The sequence below is a fragment of the Gymnoscopelus braueri genome (genome assembly GCF_963280865.1).
Source record: "Gymnoscopelus braueri genome assembly, chromosome: 18".
Taxonomy (NCBI): Eukaryota; Metazoa; Chordata; class Actinopteri; order Myctophiformes; family Myctophidae; genus Gymnoscopelus; species Gymnoscopelus braueri.
This window is the reverse complement of record NC_137618.1, coordinates 38,393,288-38,420,215: the sequence shown is the minus strand read 5'-3', so window position 1 is coordinate 38,420,215 and position 26,928 is coordinate 38,393,288. Positions and strand designations below refer to the sequence as shown.

At 39.9% G+C, this 26,928-nt stretch overlaps 2 protein-coding genes across 3 annotated transcripts in view; both read left to right on the top strand.

The window, feature by feature from the left end:
* Positions 1–6,914, top strand: part of vil1 (villin 1) — a 29,834-nt gene extending 22,920 nt beyond the window's left edge. For both annotated transcript variants that reach the window (XM_080457183.1, XM_080457184.1), the window contains exons 15-20: positions 1,876–2,021; positions 3,361–3,505; positions 4,070–4,258; positions 4,567–4,635; positions 5,016–5,159; positions 6,093–6,914. In XM_080457183.1, coding sequence (XP_080313309.1) covers positions 1,876–2,021; positions 3,361–3,505; positions 4,070–4,258; positions 4,567–4,635; positions 5,016–5,159; positions 6,093–6,206 — 807 coding nt within the window. In that variant the 3' untranslated portion in view covers positions 6,207–6,914. The remainder of the gene's footprint in view (positions 1–1,875; positions 2,022–3,360; positions 3,506–4,069; positions 4,259–4,566; positions 4,636–5,015; positions 5,160–6,092) is intronic.
* Positions 6,915–11,315: 4,401 nt separating this feature from the next.
* On the top strand, positions 11,316–23,690 carry LOC308073485 (dehydrogenase/reductase SDR family member 12-like). Its single transcript, XM_080412411.1, has 10 exons — positions 11,316–11,440; positions 12,699–12,832; positions 13,494–13,576; positions 16,221–16,313; positions 17,354–17,435; positions 18,434–18,495; positions 19,533–19,637; positions 19,911–20,001; positions 20,372–20,509; positions 21,580–23,690. Exons 1-10 carry the CDS (start codon positions 11,385–11,387, stop codon positions 21,690–21,692), a joined length of 957 nt encoding a protein of 318 aa, XP_080268537.1. The 5' UTR covers positions 11,316–11,384; the 3' UTR covers positions 21,693–23,690.
* The last annotated feature ends 3,238 nt before the right edge of the window (positions 23,691–26,928 follow it).

Below are 26,928 nucleotides of genomic sequence, written 5' to 3'. Positions count from 1 at the left end.
ATCCTGTCACAACATACACAACCTAATACGTATGTATACTGTATCCCGTCACAACATACACAGTATTCCAGAGCTAGGTACAGTCACTGAACATGATTCATTGCCAGACAGTCAATGGGCCCGCCGTAAAGTTAGTTTTATATTGGATTAGTTTACAGATATTCAACCCCAGAGCTACTCAGGGCCTCAACAAAGTACTCAACTTTATTAGTATTTTCAATTGCTTCTAAACCAAATGAGATATTGACGCTTAACAAACTACATTGTGCAGGGGGATGTATGTGAGCACACCCTTTAGATTTCTCACCAAATATTTTGAATATTTTACATGAATATTGTATTTTTTACATTTGATGTTTTTATTACTGTAAATTGTGTAATAATTACTGCCATAACGGTAGAACTCCACTTACAAAATAAAGTGATAATACAGATTGAGCAGAGAACTTGTTATATAGCCTACAGAAGACAACACTGCTTTATCCTGGGTAGTCTTTGTGAAAGTGACATTACACACAATTCAGCTCTGTTGAATGTAGCCTAAATGTTAACTCACCTGGAGAATGCACTCAGTTGGAAATAAAACACCAATGTCACAACAAGTCTTTCAAACTGTTACACTCACAACTTTGCTCAACTTCCATGAGGTTTAAGGTTGCATTACAAGTTCTTTATTTCACTGTTTTACTTCCGAATATAATGGAGCTTGTTGTCAACCACCTGTGTGTCAGTCTGTTTGCACTGCAGCAGGTGTGGGGGGAGGGCGGGGGATGGGGTAAATGTGCGGGGAAACCAGAGGATCTAAAGCACTGTTTGGGTCACAGACCAATTTTTAGGGGTCGCAAGTAAATATCCCCTTTTTGTGTCTTCCATTTTTTTAAAGGGAAAAGATTACAAAATGTTAAAAAATATATATTTTTTCTACAGCAATTAAATGAATTCCAACATGTTTCAAAAGTATTGCATGAATAAAATAAAATAAACCAAATAATTTCCATAAATTAATAATAAAAATAAAATACAAGTTTCTTGCAGCTTTTGTGATCGTGTAGATCTGCTATTTTCACTAGTATGGGTCCCAGGCAAAACATCTAATTTCTCTTTTGGGTCTCGAGCTAAAAAGTTTCCCTAAGCCTGCTTAGGGAATGTCTACCAACCTGCCTTGAACCTATAGCTCTGGTCCATGGCGTTAGAAGGAGTTAATGGACCAAAACCAGCCTTTCTGACAATAACACATTATTTTGCAGTCGTACAGTTTTATTTCGTTTCAATTTGAGGACAGTGAAACTTTACACTCATTCAGCATGTCAAACAATCTTTTAATTATGAACTAAGATAAGCAACTCTGTGTCACTTCTCTAATTACTCTTCTTCTCTAAGTACAGGTCAGAGGTGATTTTTTTTTTGTTTAGCTTGCATTGTATGTCAAGTCAACATAAACACACCATCTTACCTGATTAAAAAAACGTGCTTGTGTGATTACTTTTGAATACCGTTTGAAATGAATTACTGGATCTCTTCTCCACTAGTCCCTGTCCCTCCCTAACATTTTAGTCTAGTTTTTATTTTGTTTTTCGTCATAGTTTTAGTTGAAGAAATTAACACTGGTATCATGGAGCGAAAATAGCCGATCTACAAGCTCACAACACATCACATTGTGTTGTTAGCTTGTATATCATCCATCTATTTAAATAGAAAATGTAACTTTTTTAAAACCTTTCTGTTAATGATATTATATGACATGCCCATATAGGGACACCAGGTTTTAAAGTGGTTAAGGAGGGCATTTATTTGAAACAGTGCTGAGTCATCTTTAAGGCCATCCAAATGATCAAGGTTTTAACATCGTAGCTGTATGGCATTGTTCACATGCAGGGCTGCAGTGGTGATGAACGGGAGATGGGTAAAACCTTGGCAGACATCATCTCCAGGAGGGAGAAACGGGTCATTGCAGAGGGACAGGAGCCTGCTCACTTCTGGGTCAATCTGGAAGGCAAGATGCAGTACGCCAACAGCAAGAGGTATAGGCTACTGTAGCAGGCATGAATGCAGGAATGCATTCAAAATGCTTTACAATCAGCGGATGCTGACTTGACACGCTTGTTGTGTATTATTGAGCAATAAAAAAGGAAAATCTAAATCTCAAATCTCAAATGGAAGCTTGATAATCCATTTTACCCGGCCTTGAGCTTTATGCCAAAGGAAAACTTTAGATGTCTCCCATGTGCCCAGTGTAAAATATGATTTAATGAGGGGGGATCACGCACAAATGCAAAGATCAAAAAGGGTATTATAAATAACTATTATGGAATAATGTGTACATATGAGTTATCAGCAGTGTGCTGCCATGTGTGAATGAGTCACGGGTGTGGAGAGATGATGTGGTAAAGTGTAAAAAACTAAAGAAAAAACAGAATTGCGCACATGAGAAGCAAGCTAAAGCCGGGCCGAAGCAAAGGAGAGAAACACCCACAGGTGCAAGAATTTGCTCTGAAGACCCACTCCTGCTCTGTCTACCCAGAGCGATGGAACGAAATATTGACGTAAACCAAATTCCAAAAAATGCCTGATTCATGTTAGACCTCAGATAGTTCCAGTCCAGTTAAGCTTAAATGATAATTGATTCAGATGTAATGATTATATACAATCTGATTCTTTAAACATCTTACCTTTTAAAAGTGCATTACAAACTATCTGTTCTGCTGCAACTCTACTGTACTGCTAATGTCCAGGAACCTTATTCACCTGTTTCCTAGGCTTTCCACTTCCTGTGTGTTTTCCACTTCCTGTCGACTTGAGCCAATGAAATCCAATGAAACTGGTCAGATGACTAATGATATCCAATGAAATCCGACAGGAAGTGGAAAACACAGCCTAGGAAACAGGTGAATAGGCTCCACAATCAAGAAATTATTGTAAAATCAATGGTCCATTGGATTTCAGTAATTCATTTTAGTACGTTTAGGCGCAGTTAGTACAGTTATATTTAGGCATGGATTTGGTGTGGTTATTGTTGGGATAAGGATGGGTTTCTAAGGGTGTCTTTAGAAAAGAATTCAATAACTAAAACTCCAATGAGCATGAAAAGGATCCATCACCTGCAAAAAAGAAACACATAAACACACATAATAGAACAAGACACAGGGGTGGGTGACCGTGACACCAACATTCTGTCACAATGCACAATTATGTAAGTAGCAGCACCTTAACCGCTGAAGCCCTATTTCCGATCTACAAGCTCTCAACGGTGCATCGTGAGCTTGTACATTGGCTATTTTCGCTATTTAAAAAAAAACACTTAGATGAAGTAGGGAGGCCATGCTGAAAGAGTTTAACCACCCCCAATGTCCTCCTCACCAGTCTACAGGAGGAGCATAACAACATCACCCCGAGGCTGTTCGAGTGCTCCAATCAGACAGGACGCTTCCTGGCCACAGAGATCACCAACTTTGACCAGGAAGACATGGATGAGGATGACATCATGCTGCTAGACATCTGGGATATGGTCAGTATGACTTCCTTTGTTTACCTGTGATAGATGTACATCAGTGGTTCTCAAACTTTTTCGTGTCAAGGACCCCCAAATTGATATACATTTGTCCACGGACCCCCAGAAGAGAAGATTTATATTTAAAAGAATGCAAAATCATTCAATCTTTTTCATATTTTCCGATATTTTTCTAAATATTTTCATAAATAGTAGATGTGCAAGCTCGCTGCGCGGCACGAAGTGACGTGCTGTGAGCTTGTAGATCTGCTATTTTTGAATAGCCAACATATAAATGGATAAAGTGGTTAAAATGATTGTGATGCTATGTTAAATATTTTGCTGGGGACCCCCCCCTCCCCCCCAAGGACTCCTGGGGGTCCCTGGACCCCACTTTGAGAACCAATGCTGTACATTACATATGTTGATTGTTGATGTACTTGGTAGGCTCTTCGTCAAAAATAGCAGATCTACAAGCTCACAACGCAATGCGATGCGTCGTTGACGAACATTCCCCCCCAGAACAGGGATGCCGGAGTTCAAGTGGTTGAAAACTCACCCTTTGCTCATTGTGTTCTTCAGGTGTTCCTGTGGGTAGGCAAAGGTTCTAATGTTAAGGAGAAAGAGGCGGCGATTACAACCGCAGAGGAGTACCTACGCTCCCACCCTGGCGGTCGTGACATGGGCACCCCCATTGTTCTGGTCAAACAGGGCTTTGAGCCCCCTACCTTCACTGGGTGGTTCCATGCCTGGGACACCCAAAAGTGGCATGTATGGAGCTTGATAACAGGAAAATATTTTACATCCCTCCTCGAGTCTAAATAATTTGTTTGCAGAAATGTTTTAAACTTTATTTGCAACTCAACCACTTAATAGCTCATCTGCAAGCTCACAACAAGATCTGTTATTTTCGCAGAATGTTCACCTATTTGTTGCCAAATATTCATCTATTTTCGCTGAATGTTTGTCTATTTTCAGCTATTATGACATGCCCAGAATAGTGGATGCTAGGTAGTTTTCATGTTTCCTTATCAAACGAAAAATGCATCTGAGAGTAAACTTGACTTTTATTTCACCAGGGATCAAAATCCTATGAGGAGTTGAAGTCTGAGCTCGGAGATGCCACTGACATGATCAAGATCACTGTGGTGAGGCTTAAAAATAATCAAACTAAATCACTCTTCTTTTTTTGGGGCAATCATTATAATACAAAAGATATTTATTACACACACAGATGAACAACACAGTGATACATTAATGGGTTCAATATTGAGTCAGGTTTTATTTCCTTGCAGAAAAGCCTGCCGCAATACGTAGCCTCTTTTCTGTCTCACCAAAATAATACTTATGTATATAGACTGTAAAAGACCCCGCCTCACAAATCTGTGGCTGTACAGATGCAATTTTAATTTATTTACTATTAGTTCTATAAATAGCTATGCTAACTGTACACCATTGTTGATATATGCTATTTATTATTATACAGTACAGTACAGTATAACCACGTTGATACTGTATGTCGCTACAGGACAGGAGCAAGGGTCCTCCACAGAGCACTAAAGGAGTTGTTAACATGCTGGCCCCTTCTCGTCTGCCCACCGTCCCTGCAAAGAAGTTGCTCAACCTCCTGCCCGAAGAACTGCCAGAAGGAGTTGACCCAACAAGGAAAGAGGTGACCCCAGGGATCAATTCTTATAACCACTTGAAGTTTGAACCCTAGCGTCCATATTTTAGGACAAACACTCAAAATACAAGCTGACAACGTGTTGCGTTGCTTGCTATATGTTCTGAGCTTGTAGATCGGCTATTTCCGGCAAAGAGATTGGTGTAGTTAGAGTGAACACAGGAGCGGACAAGTATAGAGTATATTAAGTGGTTAAAGCCTAATTCATACGTCTGACTGTCGCTAAAAAATAACTGATTTCCAAGTGCACGATGCCTCACATTGTTGCCTTGAAAGTCAGGTATTTTCAGCGATTGACACCGTTGTGCGACTTAGTATACTTTAGGCTTAACTCATGTTATATGGAACCAGCGCCTATTTGTTTTTTGTAGTGTATAGTTTATGGGTCTTGGGAGCTTTGTTGACAGAAGGTGTCAAGTTACTAGGGCTGGGAAATATATCGATATTGTGATATTAGTCTGGGATTTCGGATACCACAATATCGTGATATGACATAAGTGTCTTTTCCTGGTTTCAATCACTTAAGGCGTATATTATACGTTCAATGTTGCTGATCAACAAGCTCACAATGCGTTGCGTCATGACACATGAGCTTGTAGATATGATATTGTCACTATTTTTTACATTACATTATGGCCGCAAATTATACAACATTATCATTGCAGTATCGATATCGATAAAATCATGATATTAGATTGTATCCATCGCCTAGAACTACAAGTTAACCCGTTCTTGCTTAACCTGCATGCATAACAATTTACAAACAAGTTCCTCCAAGATGAGACAGCATGCATCTATTCTACGCACACATACTTTATGCTCGCAATTATGAGACTTACTGTATCTCATGCCAGAAATACATACAATATATTTATAAATGTGACTTGACAATTTGGCCTTGTCTGACTCCCCTGATTGCAGGAGTACCTGTCCAATGAGGAGTTTGCACTCATTCTCGGTGTTTCTCGACTTGACTTCTACTCTATGCCAGCCTGGAAGCAACAGAATTTGAAGAAAGACAACGGCCTGTTCTAAGAGGGACAACACCAAGGGAACCACTTTGACTGTTTAAATTGTGACTTTTTGTGCTATTATAAACGGGCAGCTTAAATACACAGAAGACACTTTAGAGGGAAATGATAATTCATGTAGTGCATGCTGTCAACTAAACAGAACACGTACAGTAGGTAACAGAGTTTTGAATGGAAAGTATGGAATATCTCAAGTTCATAGATTTGTCTTGTTCATTTCTATTTGCTTTCACAATTCTGTGAACCATTCTAGGGTCCCTATTCTAGGGTGAACATTCAGAAATAATATAGGAGATGATAGAAAAGATAGGCGATCTACAAGCTCACAACAACACGTTGTGTTGCGCCACGTTGTGAGCTTGTAGATTGTAGACACCAATTTTCTACAACAATATTTGGTGTAGAGAGGAATAAAAGGAGAGGGTTTAGCATAGACCTCTGGGGTACTCCGGTAAACAAAGTATATAGGTTTTTCTTTTTTTATAGGGTCATTGTGGAATTAAAACAAACACTGCAAGTACTGTTGTAAACATATTCTGTTCTTAATTCAGTGGAGATACATCCATTTGAATATTCTAGCTGTTAATATCGAAGATTATTTTGTTGACATTATAAAGAAATCACTTATATAGATCTAGATTTATAGTTGCCTTATAAATTGGTGTTATGTTTAAAGTTATGTTTTATTTAGATGTTGCTATATTTCATGGAAAGGGATCTTAAATAGAGATATTTAATTTGCTGTATGATTATGTAATGAATAAAGTCATTTATGTGCATATCACATTTGAATTGCCTACCACTTGTTCTTGTGTTGATGTATCAACTAGCCTATAGCTTTGACATTGCATTACATTCTTATGTAGTTTAGATGATGCCAATAATAATAATAATAATAATAATAATAATAATAATAATAATAATAATGATTAATAATAATAAGTTGTGGTGTAGGTGGGCCCCACCAATAACTCAACTCAAGACCAGGGGCCTCCACCCCCCTAAACCCGGCCCTAGGCTGTACATCCCAGCATTTGACCAACTGGAGCATTTGTGTTGCATGTTCTTCCCCACCTCTCTGCCCTCAGTTTCCTATATGCAAATAAAGCAAAGGTAATAGTGCCTAATAAATTAAAGTGAAATGAATGTGTCCTTTAAAGTGTAACAAATACACACGTTTTATCAGCCATCACAAGAAGATTGTGGTTTTGGTTGGTTGGAATTGTTCTTGCTTTTGCAAATCTGTGCTAAGGAGGTTTCAAACCTGTTTGATTCTGACAGTACAGACGAGGAACTTGTCTTGGTGCATTTTATGTGCATTTAGTGGATTTTATATTTTTAATATGATGAAACAAGGACCTTAAATTAATCGAGTGAGTGCAAAATAATTGACGGACGGAGGCATGAAGGCATCTATAAAAATGTGTTTCTGCCAGTGCCACCCCAACCAGCCTGAACACTGATCCACAGGTCCGGTGTCGGGTCAGGCTTGGTTAGTAGGTGGAAAGACTGGTGACGCGAGGTTAGTTAGTACCAGGTGCTGTACGCATTTTCTGTTAGCTCCGCAAGAGGGCGCCATTTCTATTGAAATGAATACTGGTCTTCAAATAGCTCAAGAGGATTCGACAACAGTGTTGCCATGTCCGCTTAAAGCCCAAGTTTATGGTTATTTGGGCTTGTTTCCTAATGTTGTTTAAACCAGTGTTTCTCAAACAGTGTATTAGCAAGGGCTCATGTAGCCTAGTTGCTTCTTTTGGGCTTGCTTTCATAGATGGTTGGTAATTTCTCTCGCAAAATCTGGCAACACTGGTCGACAACATTGGTTTACAAATAGTATGCTGTAGCCTACTTTGAGCAACCTAGTGTTATAGTGCTCAGATGCACCTAAACATTTTTTAACACCGATGGCAAGAAAATTACATGAAATTCGTTAGTTGTCTGTCATGACTACTGTGATTTAACTTAACTTGTATAATGGAAGTCAGTATGGGGCACCGATCAGACTTAAATCTTGCCCACATTTTTAGTAATACACAGTGTATTACTAAAAATGTGGGCAAGATTTAAGTCTGATCGGTCTGATACTGTTTAGTGTATTATACTGTTTAGTGTATTATACACTAAACAGTATATGGTTAGTCATACGTAACCTCGCGTCACCAGTCTTTCCACTAGGTCATACGTAAAGTCATATATGTCATAGATGAGTCCCTGACATCAGATGACTAACGTGAGTAACGTCACAAGACTGGAGTTCGATATCCTCATTGGAGCCACGCACCAGCCACGCCGCTAACTAACTTATGGATCCCGGGCCGAGATTCACATGATTCGACCTCTTTTCTTCTAGATATATTGGCTGCAGGGTGGTTTTATTTATATTATATTGTTTTAAATAATTCGTAAATCAGCATTATTAGACCATGTTCCTATGTTCATTACGGCTTTTGTCTATCAACACAATGTATTCACATGATTCCGGTGCAAAAGTAGTGTCAGAAGCGGGATTCGAACCCGCGCCTCCATTCGGAGACCAGAATACCCATTTCTATGGAAGGTTCAACCTTGAGTCTGGCGCCTTAGACCGCTCGGCCATCCTGACAGCTGATTTCCATTGCACGCAAATAACCTACTTCAACCTGCAATGGTCATCAATCGACATTCGTGTCAGTTTTGAGCTGAGGAGATTCAAATACTATACATAAGTCAGATATATACTATATTTATATCAGAGTACAATTCTTGGGTTTCGGCTCATGCAGACAAAATAGCAAAAAATAATAGCGATAGTAGTAGTAGTAAGTAGGCTAATCATGGTAAAGTCAAGAGATTAAGTCTTGACGAAAAATGGGTTTTATTATAGCAACATTGTAAAATAAAAGGACTAAAATATTAATTAGAAGGCTACCCAAACTTTACATGGAACGTCAAACATCTGAAGAAGAAAAAAGAAACATCCTAGTATCCAGTTTATGTTTGTTTAATGTAATGGAAATCAAAAATGTATGTCAGAAGTGGGATTTGAACCCACGCCTCCATTCGGAGACCAGAATACCCATGTCTATGGAAGGTTTAACCTTGAGTCTGGCGCCTTAGACCACTCGGCCATCCTGACAAGTGATGTGTGCGGGGAAAGAAATGGTACATAAAGATATCAAGCAATATGACAATAATGTTATTTAACTGGGAATTTCAAACAGGTAGCTTTTCAAATTAACATATAATGTATACCAACACGTTGTTTTTCAGCGTCAGTTGCTGGCATTCATAAATTATGAGAGGCGTGATGTGGACTCGGCTAGCTGGGGCGGCTAAGCTAGTTAGCATCGGAATAACGAGAGGATGCGAGTGTAGCCTGGGCACCATTCCTTTTCGGGTATATGATCCGGTCGGGAGCGGAAGTTAAAAAAATAAAAAGTGGCCGGATGGGCAGAACCGGAAAGACGTCTCACCCCAAAATAGGTCCGTCCTAATAAAATCCTTGATGCGGCATAGTTTAGCTTATTTTTTAAATGTAAATGTGCGTGCACTATCCGGAGACTATTTAGCGTCTGTATTATCCCACGGGGAAATTCTATTCCATTTAAATAGGGATTGGGGAACCAAAACAAAGCAGCACCGCAAAACCGGATGGGCAGAATCCGGAAAGAGGATTCTTTTTTCTATTTTTAGTAGGCGTGGCCTAGACCGGATCATATGGGTCTTTAGTAACAGAGACCAGGCTTTCCTAGGTGGAAAGACTGGTGATGCGAGGTTAATGCGAGTGTGCTGCCTGGGCTGCGTCCAATGATAACTAATAAAGAACGAAATAAGCTAAACATACGGCTAAACGACGGGGCTTTATCACTAAATGGCAGCGGTCTTATCCAACGGCTTTATCAAATAACACGTTTCCAAACACTTGTATTGGAAATATCATCACTTCCAGTGGTGTAAAGTAACGAAGTACATTTACTCAAGTACAGTACTTAAGTACAATTTTGAGGTATTTTTTGCTTTACTGGAGTATTTCCAATACTTTTACTTCTACTCCACTACATCTCAGAGGCAATTATTGTATTTTTTACTGTTTACTCCACTACAATTATTTAATTTGTTTAATAGTTACTTTGTAGATTTGAATTATCATTACAAAAATACATTAACGCATTGCGAGCTTATAGATCTGCTATTTTCAAAACAATGTAAAACATTTTATACATACGATACCTTGTGAAACGGGACATTCTGCATAATGATCACTTTTACTTTTGGTACTTTAAGTATATTTCGATGCCAATACTTTTGTACTTTTACTCAAGTACATTTAGATTACCGGACTTTCACTTGTAACAGAGTGTTTCTACATTGCAGATACTTTTAAAGCAATTAAACGTAGTACTTTCCCCACCACTGCGATAAACAGCCCTGGCCTGGACTCACCAGGACTGATCCGGGTCTTGAGCGGATAGGGGGAAACCATAGAGGTATAATATAACTGTATAATAATGATTGAAAGTTACCGGATATAGTAGGCGGGCTTTAGACCGGATCACACTGGTTAATTCAGAATGGAAACCAGGCTTTCCACAGGTACTTACAGTAAGCCACGTGAGACAGGGGACCCGCCCCTTTTACTACATAACCATAGAGCGTCGCAGTTCCCGCCCACTTCCTGTTTTTTTTTGGTGCCGGAAGAAAAAACTCAATGCATTTTTCCATTGACATTTCCAAAAATATTTATATCTATTAATTTAAGCCTCGAATCAAGCCATCACGAGATGACATGAATCATGACCATAAAACGTTTTTTTCTGTGATTTTTTTTAAATTTTATATTTAATTATATGATATACTATATTTAATAAATACCCTTTGTTTTGCCGTTTTCAACAAAAAAAAAATCACAGAATCAAACGTTTATGGTCATGATTCATGTCATCTCGTGATGGCTTGATTCGAGGCTTAAATTAATAGATATAAATATTTTTGGAAATGTCAATGGAAAAATGCATTGAGTTTTTTCTTCCGGCACCAAAAAAAACAGGAAGTGGGCGGGAACTGCGACGCTCTATTGCTTCTGTTGTGGTCACGTTACTTGGTCGACGTCGTCTACTACTGTGTTGTAACGTTAGCTCAGCTGTATGGTTGTGGTCGACTTGAGGTCTTCTCGAACAGATCAGATCAGTCCTTTTTCTTCAAAATGTCACTTTACAGGAACGCAGTTTGGATAGCCAAGGGTCTTCAGGAGTACACCAAGTAAGTCATTACTATAGCTATGGTTCACATGACGCTCGTCTGTCACAAGCGTCATGGAACCGAAAGTTCCTTGTTTAGAGTGGTGTTCGATTTTTTTTACATTTACAACTCTCACATGTACATAAACGTTCAGATTTCAAATATAAAGTGCTTACCCACGAGCCACGGATGTTACAAGTTGATCGGTTCCGCGATAAGTACCCGTATCTCCCGTATTGTTCAATAAAAAGCATTTTAATCCCATCGCCTGCCATTTTCTCCAAATTTTCTCCGATGCTTTCAACCATGCGACACTAATGGTTGGGGGGTGTATTGCACTCTGATGATCGGATTAAAATGCTTTTTATTGAACAATACGGGAGATACGGGTACTTATCGCGGAACCGATCAACTTGTAACATCCGTGGCTCGTGGGTAAGCACTTTATATTTGAAATCTGAACGTTTATGTACATGTGAGAGTTGTAAATGTAAAAAAAATCGAACACCACTCTGAACCAGGAACTTTCGGTTCCATGACTGTCATGGTATGACAGTCATGTATCAGGGCTAGTCAGTACTTTGCGTAACGTTGCCTGACCCAATGCAATCAGCTTGTGTAATGTTCATTAACCACTAAACCCGGAGTCCCCTTTGGACATGTAAGTAGGCTATAAGTGACATTCGGAAATATATTTTCTATTTTCTCTTCGCCTACAACGAAGTAGGCCTATGGCTTGCTTTACGTGGTTAAAGAACTGACACGGTATTCCTTAACACAGTGGTTTTCGACTCTTTTCATATCGGTCCATTATTTATTCGGCATTTGAGCCACGGACCACCATTTGATGAGATTTAGACTCTCAGACCCACTTTATATTTTGTTATATTTTGTTATTGGATACGATTTTGTCTTCAATTCCATGCTGTATTGATGTGGAGAGACAACAGGCAAACGTTGATCAAAATACAATTCTTTAATTAAGTAATACAGATGTTTAACAATAATTGAACTCTGTCAAATGAAACTCCATTTGCTTTAATTTTACACTCTCAAGAGTTAGATGGTCAATTTGGTTACCAACTCTCCATCATTTAGCTGGGGACCACCTGGAACCCCCTCAAGGACCACTGGTTGAGAACCACTGCCATAACACATTATGTCTGTCAGTCTGACCAATAATTTAATATTACCCTTGCCGTCAACTTTTATTCATTTTATATACTGTATATGGTGGTAGCTAGTGCATAAACTAATGTTTTCCACATTATTCTGACAGGAGTGGCTATGAAGCTGCAGCAAAGCGTTTCAATCCAGGGGACCTCGATGTGACCCTAAGTGGCAGGAGCTTCATGATAACAGGGGCCAACAGCGGCATAGGGAAAGCCACAGCCCTGGAAATCGCTAAAAGAGGTGAGTATTGATTTTTTATTTTTTTTACAATAAGGCCCTTGGTAAATGAATGATGCTTTTTAGATCATGATATGCATAATGCAACTGTTAAGTCAGGGGTATGTGCTGAGATGAGTGTCCGAGAAGACTAAATGCATCCTCTTGTCAATAAAGGGGGCGAGTGAAAAGTCTGAAAAGACAATGCGCTTGAAATGTCCACAATACTTTACAGATAATAATGTGTTGTCACCACATAAGGTTGTAAAGTTTCATTGTATGTCAAAGGTCCTATCCTCCGGTTTGGTCTGGAAACTCAGTGCTGCAAAACACAATGGCCACATCTGTCCAAGTACTAAATAGTAACAATATTCAGCTTTCTCTGTGCTTTGGAAAGGAAAAGCAGAATGTAGGCATGGCTGTCCACTACAATCTGGGAACCCACCCAAAAAAATCCTCCTTCGAATTTGCCTCTGGGGCCACCGCCCAATTCCCTGTGTAGTGACCGGATGTTAGCCGTTCACTCGCCTTCAGCCCTCCTCTTCCGGTGATGCTCCTTTGTTTTAATTCCTAATAACAACAACTCTACACGTTGTAATGGGAGTTACAGACAGATTCAGCTGCGGAGCTCTGAATCTGTCTTGAGAGATTGGTCCACTATAATGACTTATTTATGTGTCTAAAGGGGGAACCGTCCATATGGTATGTCGCAACAAGGGGCGGGCAGAGGCAGCCAAGGATGACATCATAGAGCTGAGTAAAAGTCAGGTGAGGATTGATAGTTCACACCTTCCATTCATACAATGACAACCATATTAGGCTCTAAAGTGCATGTCATGTGAAAGTTTGAAGACATTATGGAGCGAACATGTGCTATAATTCTTTGTCCTTGCTCACTTCGATCCTAATCTCTTGGACTTTGTAATACATTTTAGTTTAGACATGTAGCTGATGCTGTTATCCGGAGTGACTCACACTGCAGAAGTAAACAGTAGCTTAAAGGTAGGGTAGTGATATTTTTTGGTTAAAACAAAACGTTTTTTGTGAAAAAGTCAAAGTTCTATATTCTGATAGTAATCATTGCTATAGGGGGCGGGCATAGCGACGTCACAGGGTCGAGACGCCGTTAAATCAGCCCACTTTCGCCGCCATAGTGAGTGAGTAGATTGACAGCTGCCACAAGTGTAGAGTAGTGTAGTGTAGTCTGTAGTCCTGTGTTTGTTGTCCAGCAAGTAGACGGTGTACATTATTATCTATCTCTTAACTTGTCTGTTGCTCTAATTTAGCAATGGTACGACAGTGCTGCATTATCGGATGCAATGCCAAGGTTTCAGACGTTAAATAAAAAAAGTTAAATTGCACACATTTCCAACCTGGAAGAAAAGCTTTGGAGATCAGATGTCGGAGATATCAAAGAAACGTCGTATGACTTGGCTTGGGTATCTTAAATACAATGAGATTGAGCTAACAGCTAAATTGTGTTTCTCTATGTGTCCAGTCTGAGAAACGTTGTCTAACGTGGGTTCACGGTCACGGTGGCTGAGTAAACAGCCAGGGACTCTTGTCTGTCTGTCAGCAAGTGTTCAGACATCGGAGATATCAAATAAATGTAGTATGGCTTGGGTGTCAGCTGACGAAATAACATAACCTTCAACAACATTCCCAAACACATATAAGCTCAAACGAGCATGACAGCACACAATCAAAAATATAAACGAGGCGAGGCGAGCATCAGCGTTGCCATGTCGGCTTATTATAAGCAACTTTGGGCTTCTTTTTCTGTAAAGTTGCTTGTAAAATTGGTAGTTGCGGGTTGCGTTTTTTTGGGTGGCTTATTTATAAAGTGTACTTGCTTATTTAGGCTTATTTAGGTGCGTGCTTATTTAGGCTTTAAAAAATTAATAAAAAAATTTAAACCAGTGGTTCTCAAATCTTTTCATGAAAATGTTTTGTGCCAGGGAGCATTTGTGTTGTTAGAATGTTTTTAAAAATATTCCAAATATTCTTTATTTTATTGCAAGAGTTTTTTTTAATAGCCTATGTACAAGCTCACGTGAGCTTGTAGATCGGCTATTTTCAAGTAGCCGATGTCACTAAGCCACTTCTTTTGGGCTTGTTTTCATAGACCTGGTTGCTTATTTATCTCGCAAAATATGGCAACACTGATCGCACAGGTCCGTTGTGCACTTTCTCAATGAACAATATAAAATGAATAATAATACTTCGCTATAATAATATTATAAATATATATATAAATAATCAGTACTCAAGATGACTATATTTTATTTCGGTTACACAACTAAGCAACAAAACGTTGTTCTTTTCAGGTAAAATGAATGACTGACTGGGCACTGTCATTACATCTGATCTAGGGCACAGATGTAATGACTTTTTTTCCAGGTAGCGTGCCTTTGCGTCTGCTTTCAGCTTCTCTCTATGGTATCTCTCTGTCACGCATTGCCCGGTCCATCTTCTGTCCTTTACCAATAAATTCGCTGTAGTTCAGGACACGGTCGTGACTCGTGAGAGTAACTGTCAATGTTGTTGATACGAGCTGTTGTTATGGAGCTCACCTTATATGGCCACCGGAACTACTTCCGCCTAAGCTTGGCCACGCTTTTTGCCCGTTCTCTATAGAGCGTTTTTTCAGTAACAGGGGTCTTCCCGTCTCTCCAGCTCTTTAATAAACAGGAAATACATCTTCAGATGGGTTGTCAATTTTAGCCAATCAGGAGAGAGTAACCATTTATCAGCTTCAGCCTTCAGTTTGATAGTGTTCCAGTTTTGTCTACTATGTCTATTTGTCTGCTCATTTCTTTGTGTCATCACTTCCAATTTCAGTTGTTTATCCTGTATAAGTTCTCTCTCCTGTTTGGATAAAATTGTTATCCAGACCTGAAAATGCATTTTCTTTTTACTAAAGAGCTGGAGAGACAGACAGACCCCTGTCACCGAACAAATACTATCAGAATACAGAGCTATTTAACACTTATTTTAACACAAAAAAATTACTTACCCTACCTTTAAGTTTCCATTTCCTGAATCATAGAGATAGCAAACAACCAAAAGGGAGATATAATAGTAAGGGGAGCCATGGTGGGCCCTGTGAAGAGCCGCCCTAAAGTATTTGTTTGATTGGTTCTACAATGCAATTTTCTTCCCCAACTCTAATTGTTTCCACCCAGTTTTAACAACAAAATCTCTACTGTAGTTAAGCGAAGAGTTTAGAGACTGACTTGTGTGTCTAATAGTTCTAAACTGTTACGATGGACCAAGACAGTTTGTCACTGACGCCTGGTTGAAATAAACATGAAAATTCATACTGTGTGATCTCTCAACAGTTGTCATTCTGTACAGAATACACATGGTTAAATATGATATCACTCATCTTCTGTTTCTGTTTTGTTTCCAGAGTGTTCATGTACATGTTGTGGATATGTCCAGTGCTAAGCAAGTGTGGGAGTTTGCACAGAACTTCTCACAGAGTAACAGTTTACATGTATTGGTACGTATATGCTAAGTGACAACACTGAGAGATCAAAACCTGTCAAATGTAATAATATATGTTTATTTATTTATGAAGCGCTTTTCAAAACAGGGTTAAAGTGCTTTATAGAACAAATCAACAAGATAGCACAAAGGAATTAAAACAGCAAAGTAAAAAGCAAACAACAATAGCATCAATAAAACAAAGAAAGTATAAAGGAGGCAACGCACACTATAAAAAAGCCTTGGCGTTAACATATGTTTCCAGAAGTGATTTAAAAGAAGACCCTTAGATCCTAAAATCCTAATCCTTAACCCATTAAGACCAGGAACGCATCTGTGTCATTTTTAGATTTCTTTGGCTATTCAAAAATAGCAGATATACAAGCTCATAGCGCCAGTGGCGCGGAAAGGGGGGGGCTATGGGGGCTGCAGCCCCCCTGGTGATGGGAGCAGCCCCCCTGGTGATGGGAAGAAAAAAAAAAAAAAAAAAGAAAAGTTTTATTTTATTTTATTTTTTATAATATATATATATTTTATGGATCATAGCAGTCTGTTACGGTCATGGATGAACTTCAACCTGGTGTTTACACTGTCTTTCTGCCTTTTTGTGTGGGGAAAAACACAGAAAACCCCCAAAAAATCGCAAAAAAATCCCGCGGCACTGAGTGCCACGCTATGAGCTTTAGATCTGCTATTTTTGAAAATTCTTGCATATTTGTGCAAATCTTTGAAAATATATTTTTTAAAGTGAACATTCGTAACTCAAATATTTGGCCGCGGACCCCCATCTCAAAATATGTTGTTCCAGGGACCCCTCAGAAGCAAAGATTTGAGTTACAAATGTTCGCTTTAAAAATATATATATTCAAAGATTTTCACGATTTTTCAAAAATAGCAGATCTACAAGCTCATAGCGCGGCACTCTGTGCCGCACTATGAGCTTGCATATCTGATATCTGTTAATAGCCAAAGAAATCTGATAATGACAGAGATGCGTTCCCGGATTGAATGGGTTAATAATGTGAAAATAATGGTTTGGCTTGTCATTTTCTTCAGATCAACAATGCAGGGTGTATGGTCAATCAGAGAGAACTAACTGAGGAGGGCGTGGAGAAGAACTTTGCCACAAATACTCTAGGTAAGAAAGGGAAAGCTAATGCAACTTTGCATTTCAGTAAAACAACCAGGGTTCGATTTGTTAAGCAAACAGAGAGATAGACATTTTCCTAATATACATTTTTATTTAAATTGTTAAATTGTGATATGATCAAATATGAATATCAAACATGTCTGACAGTCTACATTTCCCAAAAGGAAATGGATTTATTTAATTCAATCTGACCAGAAGCAGGGGTGCCCTGTATACAATGCTATGTAACAACAGTGCAAGTGGAGGATCCAAGAATTGTGTTGCTGACATACTTTTATCTAGCCTGGTAAACCCTCCCTCCGGAAATCTCATTTCCATTTGATTTCAGGAGTGAGTCTGGCCTGATCGCCCATTCTGCAATATTGGCTGTGGGCTGGAGTTGGGCGGGAGTAATACCGTTGACTGACAACCCCTTCAGCCAATGATCGTTTTTCCCCTTCAGCCAATCAGCAGTTCACCAGACTAATGTGACGCAACAGGACTTTTGTGACGGCCATGCCCAAAATAGGTTGCCTTATTCGGATACATGCGTGTCACTGCCCGCCCTTGCTGGTTCTCGACATTTTTATTTTTAAATAGGCTCTGTCATGATTAATTGACCACATATATGAAGTTAAACAACTAAATTCTATCCAAACGATATCTTAAAACTAAATTCCGTGCCTCAAAAAAGAAGTTTGAGAGCGTTTTAAAACCGAAAGTAAAAAGTGTAACTGGCCACAGAAACAATGGCGGATCGTTCCATTTTTGTCGGCTGCACTCGGTCCCATTCGGGCTCACTCGGACTCGCCACCTGATTGGCCAACTGTCGCTGTCAATCACAGAACAATGTGCAACGACGCTGATAGGCTCGTCCATTTGGTGTACACAGCCAATATTGCAGAATGGGCGATCAGGCCAGACTCACTCCTGAAATCAAATGGAAATGAGATTTCCGGAGGGAGGGTTTACCAGGCTAACTTTTATCTACTTGTGTTTATTTTCAGGCACGTACATCCTCACTACAGCCTTGATACCTACCTTGAAACAAGCTGAAGACCCCAGAGTGGTGGGTTGTGGTCTGTCTTTGTCAGCAGCTTCTTAACTTAAAGGAGTAGTTCACCCAAAACATTACTTATTTTCTATCAATTACGCACCCCATGAAGCCTTGAATTAACAGAGATTTTTTTGTTTTTGTCACATTCCTAAGCCAATAATTTGATGACCGACAGAGTCTCCTATTGACCAATGACCCGGCCATCAAATTATTGGCTTAGGAATGCGACAAAAACAAACAAAAAAATAATTTCAAGGCTTCATGGGGTCTGTAATTGATAGAAAATAAGTAATTTTTTGGGTGAACTACTCCTTTAAGCCCTATCCTATACTCTGTTGTACGGTATCATGCAAAGATAGCCAATCTAAAGATCGTCTATCTTTGCTATTTTAATATATAATGACATGCCCAAAATAGGGAACAGCAGGTTGAAAGTGGTTAAGAGCTTGAATTTGACCACACTGATACACACATGTTATGCACTATATGTGCGCATTATTTGAAGCTTGTCCACAGATTCCTGTAACCTTTTCTATTTATAAGAGAGAAAGAGGCTAATGACACAGAATCATTTAAACTGGTAACCCTGTTTAAAACCCAAATAGTCTGGATATGTTTTTTTAAGTTGTCTTTCATATGGGAAAAACTTGGAAAATGATGTGGATCTCTGGATCCACATAGAAATGGCATGGCTTTGACTTCATGTGACCAGCCTGTCAGTCCTATGGCGCCAGTCGTATATATATGGCATATCTATGATGTATGATATCACTCCAAAGATTTCAGCGTGATTACAGCCCTGTTGACTTCCATTATGGAATAAAATTTAATTAAATATTTCAAAACGTGTCCAACATATGTGGAGAGGAAAAAAATGGTACTTCTGTGGCCTACTGGCAGTGTGCATACAAACTTAGGCGCTGATTGTTCTAGTAGTTTGCGAAATTAGCTCCAGGCAGTGCAACAGACACACATACAGACCCACTCACAGATGGCTAGCCTCTTGCAGAGCCACACTGTAAAAATAATTTCTTATCACATCTTTGCAGATCACGGTGTCATCAGGAGGCATGCTGGTGCAAAAGCTGAAAGTGGACGACATGCAGTGTGAGAAGGGGACATTTGATGGCACCATGGCCTACGCTCAGAACAAAGTAGGAAAGGGAAAGGGAAACTGTACACAGACCCATATCTTAGAGCACTGTTTCTCAACCAGTGGTCCATGGCATAATTACAAGTGGTCCATAGAAAAATGTTGTAAAAATATATACAGTATTGTACATGTGTTAAAACTTTGAAAAATGTTTAAATAATATGTTATACCTTCTTTTATACTAAATATGTTCATATTGTTGAGAGGTGGGTTGGGTTGGTCCTTGGTTCAAATGTTTACACTGTTAAAGTGCCTTATGCTTTTGTTTTGACAGAGGCAGCAGGTGATCCTGACAGAGAGATGGGCATCACAACACAAAGACATTCACTTTTCCGTCATGCACCCCGGTTGGGCAGATACACCAGGTAACCAACAGAGAACATCTCATTCCATACTCTACACTGCACATGTAAGTCAATCGCTGTGCAGTCAGTAGCTGCATAATATAATCTGGATTGATTGTGGCACGCCTGGTACAGTTTATAGCAGTATAGCACATAACAGCCTGGCAATATATACAGTAGCTATTATATTTATATTGTGATGTGGCATGTGTTGTCTTTTCCTCCTTCCTTCCTTTAATCACTTAAGCCTTATTTTATTCTTTAAACCATTTTCAAAAATAGGAAAGATGTGTTGTAGATCTGCTATTTTAGCTATTGTTGAAAATATTGATTTTGTCCATATGTTCTTATGGCATGCAACCGTAAAAACCGTTTTTATGTTTCTCCATAGCTGTACAGTCATCCATGCCAGACTTCTACGAAAAGATGAAGAACAAACTGCGGACAGAGGGCATGGGGGCAGACACGATAGTGTGGTTGGCCGTGTCAGCCAACGCTACCAGGCAGCCAAGTGGACTCTTCTTCCAGGGTGAGACACGGTTGTGTTGCATTTTCCAATAACGTTACCTGGAAGCGTGGCCAATGCTGTTTGGCCAAACAGCATTGGCCATGCCTCCAGGTCTTAAGTTTAGTCATAAGATCTGGTACTTAAGACACGCAAGATAGGACCCTCTGTGTTAAAGCCACAATCTGTACAATGTTTTATTGTGTGGGGTGGGTTGGGTGTAATGCAGCTGTAAAGGGCTGTTCACATATAACTATAACAATAACTATAATGATCATTTTAAAACTCTTAAAGTGGAGTCCACACACCCTAACGATAACAAAGACAATGGCGAACTACATAGTTATAGTTATCGTTATAGTGATTGGTGTGAACGTCCGTTAACACCTGAGATTCTAATCTTGGTTCTCCCTCTTGGGAAACCAATTATCTACCACTCATTCAAGGGGAAATCTGCTCTTGGTTAGGTGATATATTGGACTTATGAACTTCATTATCAACTTCATCCAGTAGGTGTCGGGTAGGACATCTTGGTGGACAAGTGGCCCTCACTTGTCCACCAGTAGGCAAGAGTAGGGAGACCATCTCCCCACATCCACTGCAGATGTACTAGTTATATTGTATTAATATACTCTACAGATTGGTTAAAATAATGTTTTATTTATTAAAATAAGTTCCGGATTGGAGTTTTAAATAAACACTAAGCATTTTACTGTGTACGGAGACTATTCATACAACATTGACTGAGCAACTATCAATTTAAGTTGAGTAATATTTGACCAGGAGTATACCTAAACTGGAGTTGAGTAAGGTGTCCACTATTGGCCCTATATTCTTTGTTGTACAATTAATATTTCAAATAGCGAAGATCAATCTCTACAAGCTCACAACATGTCGCAGCACAAGTGATCTTGTAGATCGGCTATTTTGGAATATTTAAATTTAGCCAATGACATATATCGTTCAATATAGGGACTTGCCAGGTTGAACGTGGTTAAACTGGCACAATAATCTTCTAAAACCTGTGTGCTACACCACTGGGTTCCTGCTTTGTCTCATACTGTTTAACTGTTCATTCATACCATTTATTGCAGACCGCAAAGCTGTGGCCTCACACTTACCTCTGGCCTGGACCAGAGCCTCACCACAAGAAGAGGACTTGATGCTTGCTACGTTGGAACAGCTGGCCAACAAGCTCAAACCATGAACTCTGCCAAAACACTTAATATTACTTAACACTCCTTATGACAGATAGATGTACACTGCTTCTGCAAGCTACCTTTTACATTTACTACTGCATTTTTTTTTTTACTGATTTAAAATATATTTAAAGAATTGAGGTTCTTTGCCTCACGGGCAGAAGAAATACAACGCTACCTCATAGTATACGATCAGCTGCAGACAGACTAGCCCTTGAATGTCTGTGATCTTACATACATTTCATGTATTCCAAATACACAGTCATTTAGTGAAATATCTCCACTTTTCCACGAGCTGCACACGGACGGCTTTCTGTACGGGCTAGGGGCTCGACTTGAGTGAAGGACCGAATTTACCCAAACATCCTCTGATCATCACAAACGTCATCACAAATTGACACAGGGAAGCACAAACGAATGGGGCACACAATTGACAGGTGCTTGTGATTGGTGCGGGGTAATGAGTCACTCCATCTGCCAATTGTGTGCCCCAAACATTTGTGCATCCCAAAGGAAGTTTACTGTAGATATATTCAGACCTGCACTCATTCCGGGCCCCTCGCCCGTACAGAAAGTTGTCCGTGTGCAGCTCGTGGAAAAGTGGAGATATTTCACTAAACACACGTTTTCTGGCAGAACTTTCAAATGGATATGAAACTAGAGGACACTATCTGACTCCAAGTCTTAAGCTGGCTCCAGACCAGACCGATTTTGGGCCGACTTGGCGTCGGGAAGCGTCGTATATAGTCGTCCAGTCGGTTAGGGGTCCGTCGGGACCTTTTCGGCCGACCCAGAGCCGACCGAACATGTTCAGCTTTTTGGGCGACTAGTAGAGCCATGGGGTGGTGAAGACGTGACAACAAAGGGCTGTCGGTGTTGCCAGATTATGTGAGAGAAACAAGCGACCATGTCTATGAAAACCTACATTCACTGTTTCTCGTTGTCGCTCCCAGAGAGAGAGATTGATTGATTTGACCTACTTTTGCGCTGTGGTGATGACTTATTGGGAGCATGTGTGTAAGATTCCATTAGTATAAACTTTTTAATTGGCTTTCATATACTCTTAACTCTTTGACTGCGGACGACGCGATAACGCGTCAAGTGCTACTTTGTCCAGTTGGCCGTCGACGCGCTCGACGCGCTGGACGCGCGTTCATTGTTTAATCTCTGATTGCGCTATGCTGCTTAATATTCAATGTTATTCTCGAGTTCCACTTACTTCACGGACATCTGCATCCGGTTTCATGACCTGGATTCCGTTTCCGGTTTTTGATTCTTTTCCCCAGTCATTTTCGTCCAAAATAGGTAAATAAACGGTCTTTCACACGGTATGACGGACAAACGGACAGTTTCTCTTCTATAATCTATGGTCTGGGTGACGATCAGTCATCGCCGTCGTATATCACAACGTAATTTTCGCCGATCAAAACAATGGGGGGGACGTCACATCCGTTTTCATGTTTTTCCTTGTCTAATCTATGAAGAAGGGTGAGAGAGACCCAACGACATGATCAAAGCTGTCATGTGCTGCGCTCTAGTGGCCGATTTGTGCTGGGTCTTTACATTATGTGTCCTTAAATTATTTTCATGAGAAAAATTCAAAATATAAAAATAAAAAAACACGAAAATTGCTGGCACTGGGGGAGTACTTTATGAAAATACTCTGGCAGTCAAAGAGTTAATATATTTTTTTCAAATTAGATTTGGCCTTATAGATCGAAATGTGCTCAGTTTTGGCTATTTTCTGGGTGTGAATTTCAATAAATTAATTAATGTATTTATTTTTGATTATTCGAATAACCGTTTTCAAAAATGTTGTGTACATGTCAGCAGTGGTGGAAAAAGTACTCAAATGTTTTACTTGAGTAAAAGTATCAATGCAATAGATGTACTCTGAGTCTGTTACAAGTAAAAGTCCGGAATTCAACATTTACTTGAGTAAAAGTACTAAAGTATTGGTATAAAAATGTACTTAAAGTACCAAAAGTAAAAGTACTAAAATGTTTGAAAATAGCAGATCTACAAGCTCAGAACGTGTGCATCGCAACACGTTGTGAGCTTGTAGATCTGCTATTTTCAAATAGCTTATAGGTATAAAATAGGGCTAAAGTGGTTAATGTATGTTTTATAATGATTTATATCTGCAAAGTAACTAGTAACTAAACATTTCAAATAATTGTTGTGGAGTAAAAGTATAGACAATTGGAAATACTCCAGTAAAGCAAAAGTAACTCAAAATTGTACTTAAGTACAGTACTTGAGTAAATGTACTAGTTACTTTACACCACTGCACGTCAGTGAAGAAAAAAAGAAAAAACGCTGGGAATATCAGGGAAACAAGCCCAAAGTCGCTTATAATAAGCAGACCTGGCAACGCACAGCAGAGGGCGCTGTTTTTCCTTTTTTTTTGGCCTTTGGTTCCCAGATTAGCATCTCAATGGGGCAAATCGGCTGACAGACTAAATGCCCACTTTTGCCAACCAAATACCAGTCTGTTGCAGTCTGAAGTAGTCTGAAATAGTCTGAACGAGTCTGTTTGGTCTGGAGCCACCTTTAGGAATTAATTATTGGGTGAGTACAGACGGAGTTTAGAGCACTTTTACGCCCGCGCAGATCGTGACTACACAGCGCGTCGTCCAGACAGATCAATGACTGTGTATTTGGAATACATGAAATGTATGTAAGATCACAGACATTCAAGGGCTACAGACAGACACACTGGGTGATGATCTCCTGGCAGAGATCACTATATTTGGTTTGCATTCTGAGAATGCAAGTAATTTAGTGAAAAAATATCTTGGAAATGGACATTTCCAAAAGTGTACTGTACTGTCTAAGCATAGGTTATTTACTGTATGTACTGTACTAACTATTTACTGTCTTATATCTCAGCATTTCACTGTTCGAGTGATTAGGAAGCAATGTTGACATTTTGTAATTAACACATTGTTGTAACTATTCCAGTGATTAGGAAGCGATGTTGACATTTTGTAATAAACATAGTTGTGGGCTATTTATGTACGAATATCTATCTACAAAAAGTGTTGTGTATTAACTACACACAGTTATTGTTGTTGGCCATTTGTGTAAGTAGTCTCTGTTCCTTTAATTGCTGGGATGGGGGGGTGTCTCACTTGAGTGTGGCTTTCCTGTATCAGTATGATTGAGTTCCAGCTTGTAACGTTTGCTGTTGAGCAGTAAAGACAAACTTACCTTACTCCTGACCTGGTGAGGCGGATATTTGTTGTACTATGTGCAGACAGAAGAATGCTGTTTTTTTTTTGTTATGAGCAAGTCAGACAACTTGTATGAAGGCTAACTAGCAATAGAGCAGAAGAGGAACTGCTGGGGATGCACAAGGCATTTGGAGAGAGAACAAAGTGGAACATTGAAGTTTGGATCTTTCTGGAGCAGTGCTCAAAGACGATGGCTTCCTTCCTTGGGACGCATTGAAGAATTCTCAGGTGATATTTAGCTCATGGGATGGGAGGAGTATGTCGAGAGACTGGAATGTTTTTTTTTTTAATGCAAATGACATTGGGGAGGAAAAGAAACGTTCAATATTGCTCAATGTAGCTATGTGGGACTGCTACATATTTCACTCAGCGCTCATTGGTGGCTCCTCAAGCCTAAAGAAGTGCCCTATGCTGACCTGCTGAAAACCATGAATGAACATTTTAGTCCAACACCTGAGATTGTGCAGCGTTTTCATTTCCACAAGTACCGTAGCTATGTCCAGTTGACCATACGGATTGGTTAAAATATTTCACTTCACTCTGGATGGACTATAGATGTGACTTATACACTGGATGGATTATAGATTTGACTTAAAACTACAAATTCCCAACACATTATAGATGTGATGACAAAACTACAAATCCCAACACAACTCAACAAGTTCAAACATCATACTTATTCTTTATTGTTTACAATACAATTGTTTTCACATAAGAAATGTTTTTTTTCTGTTCTGCTTTTCAATGGAGAAAAAAAATCTCGTGTCTCGTCTGTCCTATCGTCTCTTCCTACCTCCACCTGTAGGGTAGGCTCTCAGCCAGTGGTGTAGGCGGCTGGCCGTCTATCTCCGCTAGTGGAGCCTTAACCTCGCGTCTTTCCACCTCGGAGGAAAAGTGGAGCCTACACTGACTGTAGCCAGGGACCAGGCGTGAATTGGTCGCCGAAAGAGCAGGGAACCCTCCACTCAAGAGCCTTGAACACTCTACGGGACCATGTTCTACCATGTTCGTCCTTCGCTTGCGAAGATGACCAAGTCACTTCACAATGACTGTCTTGTGGGTACGAAGACGGCGGCTGAGGCCGATCCTCGCACGGAGGAATGGCTGGTTGCAGTGGGGGCTGGCTGGGTGTGCTTTGTACTTTTTTCCCACCACTGGTCTCTATGGTGCCTACCTGCAGCGTTGCCGAAAGTGAAGAACTGGGCCGTGTCCTTCCTGCTGCTCCCCGTCTCGCTGCACGATCGATAGGGCCTACTAGGGAGGTAGACAGGAAAGTGATCTCAGCTATAGCTAACCCAGGTAAAACTCTTCTTTTTCCGGGTTTTTTTGGCGATTGGCAAACCAATTAAGGTGCATTAGCGTCACCGACTGGACTGGAGTGTGTAACTAGAAACCCGGCTAACTCCGGGCACCAACAAACATTTCTAGCCTTTAGCCAGGGACCGGGCGTGAATGGTTGCCGAAAGAGCAGGGAACCCTCCGGTTTACAGAGCCTTGAAGTTCACTCTACGGGACCACAGAAGCAGGACTATCCTATCCTTCCTCCGTGGTGGAAAGCCTGGTGACGTGAGGTCAGCTGTTGCCTAGTTGGCAGCGGACAAAGCCTGACGTCTTGCATTTGTACACTGAAGGTGGGTCTCAAGAGATATACTATTTATCTTAACAGCTCAAATGTGAAAGAAGCTCTCACACCACAAACAAGGTCGAAAATGTTGAAGCGCTTTTCGAAACAGGGTTAAAGTGGTTTACAGAACAAATCAACAAGATAAACACTGAGGAATTAAAACCGTAAAGCAAACGATAAGAAACACATAAAGCATCAATAGCATCAATAAAACAACACAAAGTATAAAGGAGGCAACGCACACTATAAAAAGGACTTGGCATTAACATGTTTTCAGAAGTGATTTAAAAAGATGACCTTGACCTTGCTAGTCTTAGATCCTAAAATCCTAATCCTTAATGTGAAAATAATGGTTTGGCTTGTCATGATTTTCTTCAGATCAAC

What these genes read in the sequence shown, in the direction of transcription:
- LOC308073485 (XM_080412411.1), top strand. Translation starts at nt 11,385, where the DNA reads ATGTCACTTTACAGGAACGCAGTTTGGATAGCCAAGGGTCTTCAGGAG. An exon ending in CCTGGAAATCGCTAAAAGAG is followed by an intron (nt 12,833 to 13,493) that starts GTGAGTATTGAT and finishes ATGTGTCTAAAG; the next exon opens with GGGGAACCGTCCATATGGTA. An exon ending in GTAACAGTTTACATGTATTG is followed by an intron (nt 16,314 to 17,353) that starts GTACGTATATGC and finishes CATTTTCTTCAG; the next exon opens with ATCAACAATGCAGGGTGTAT.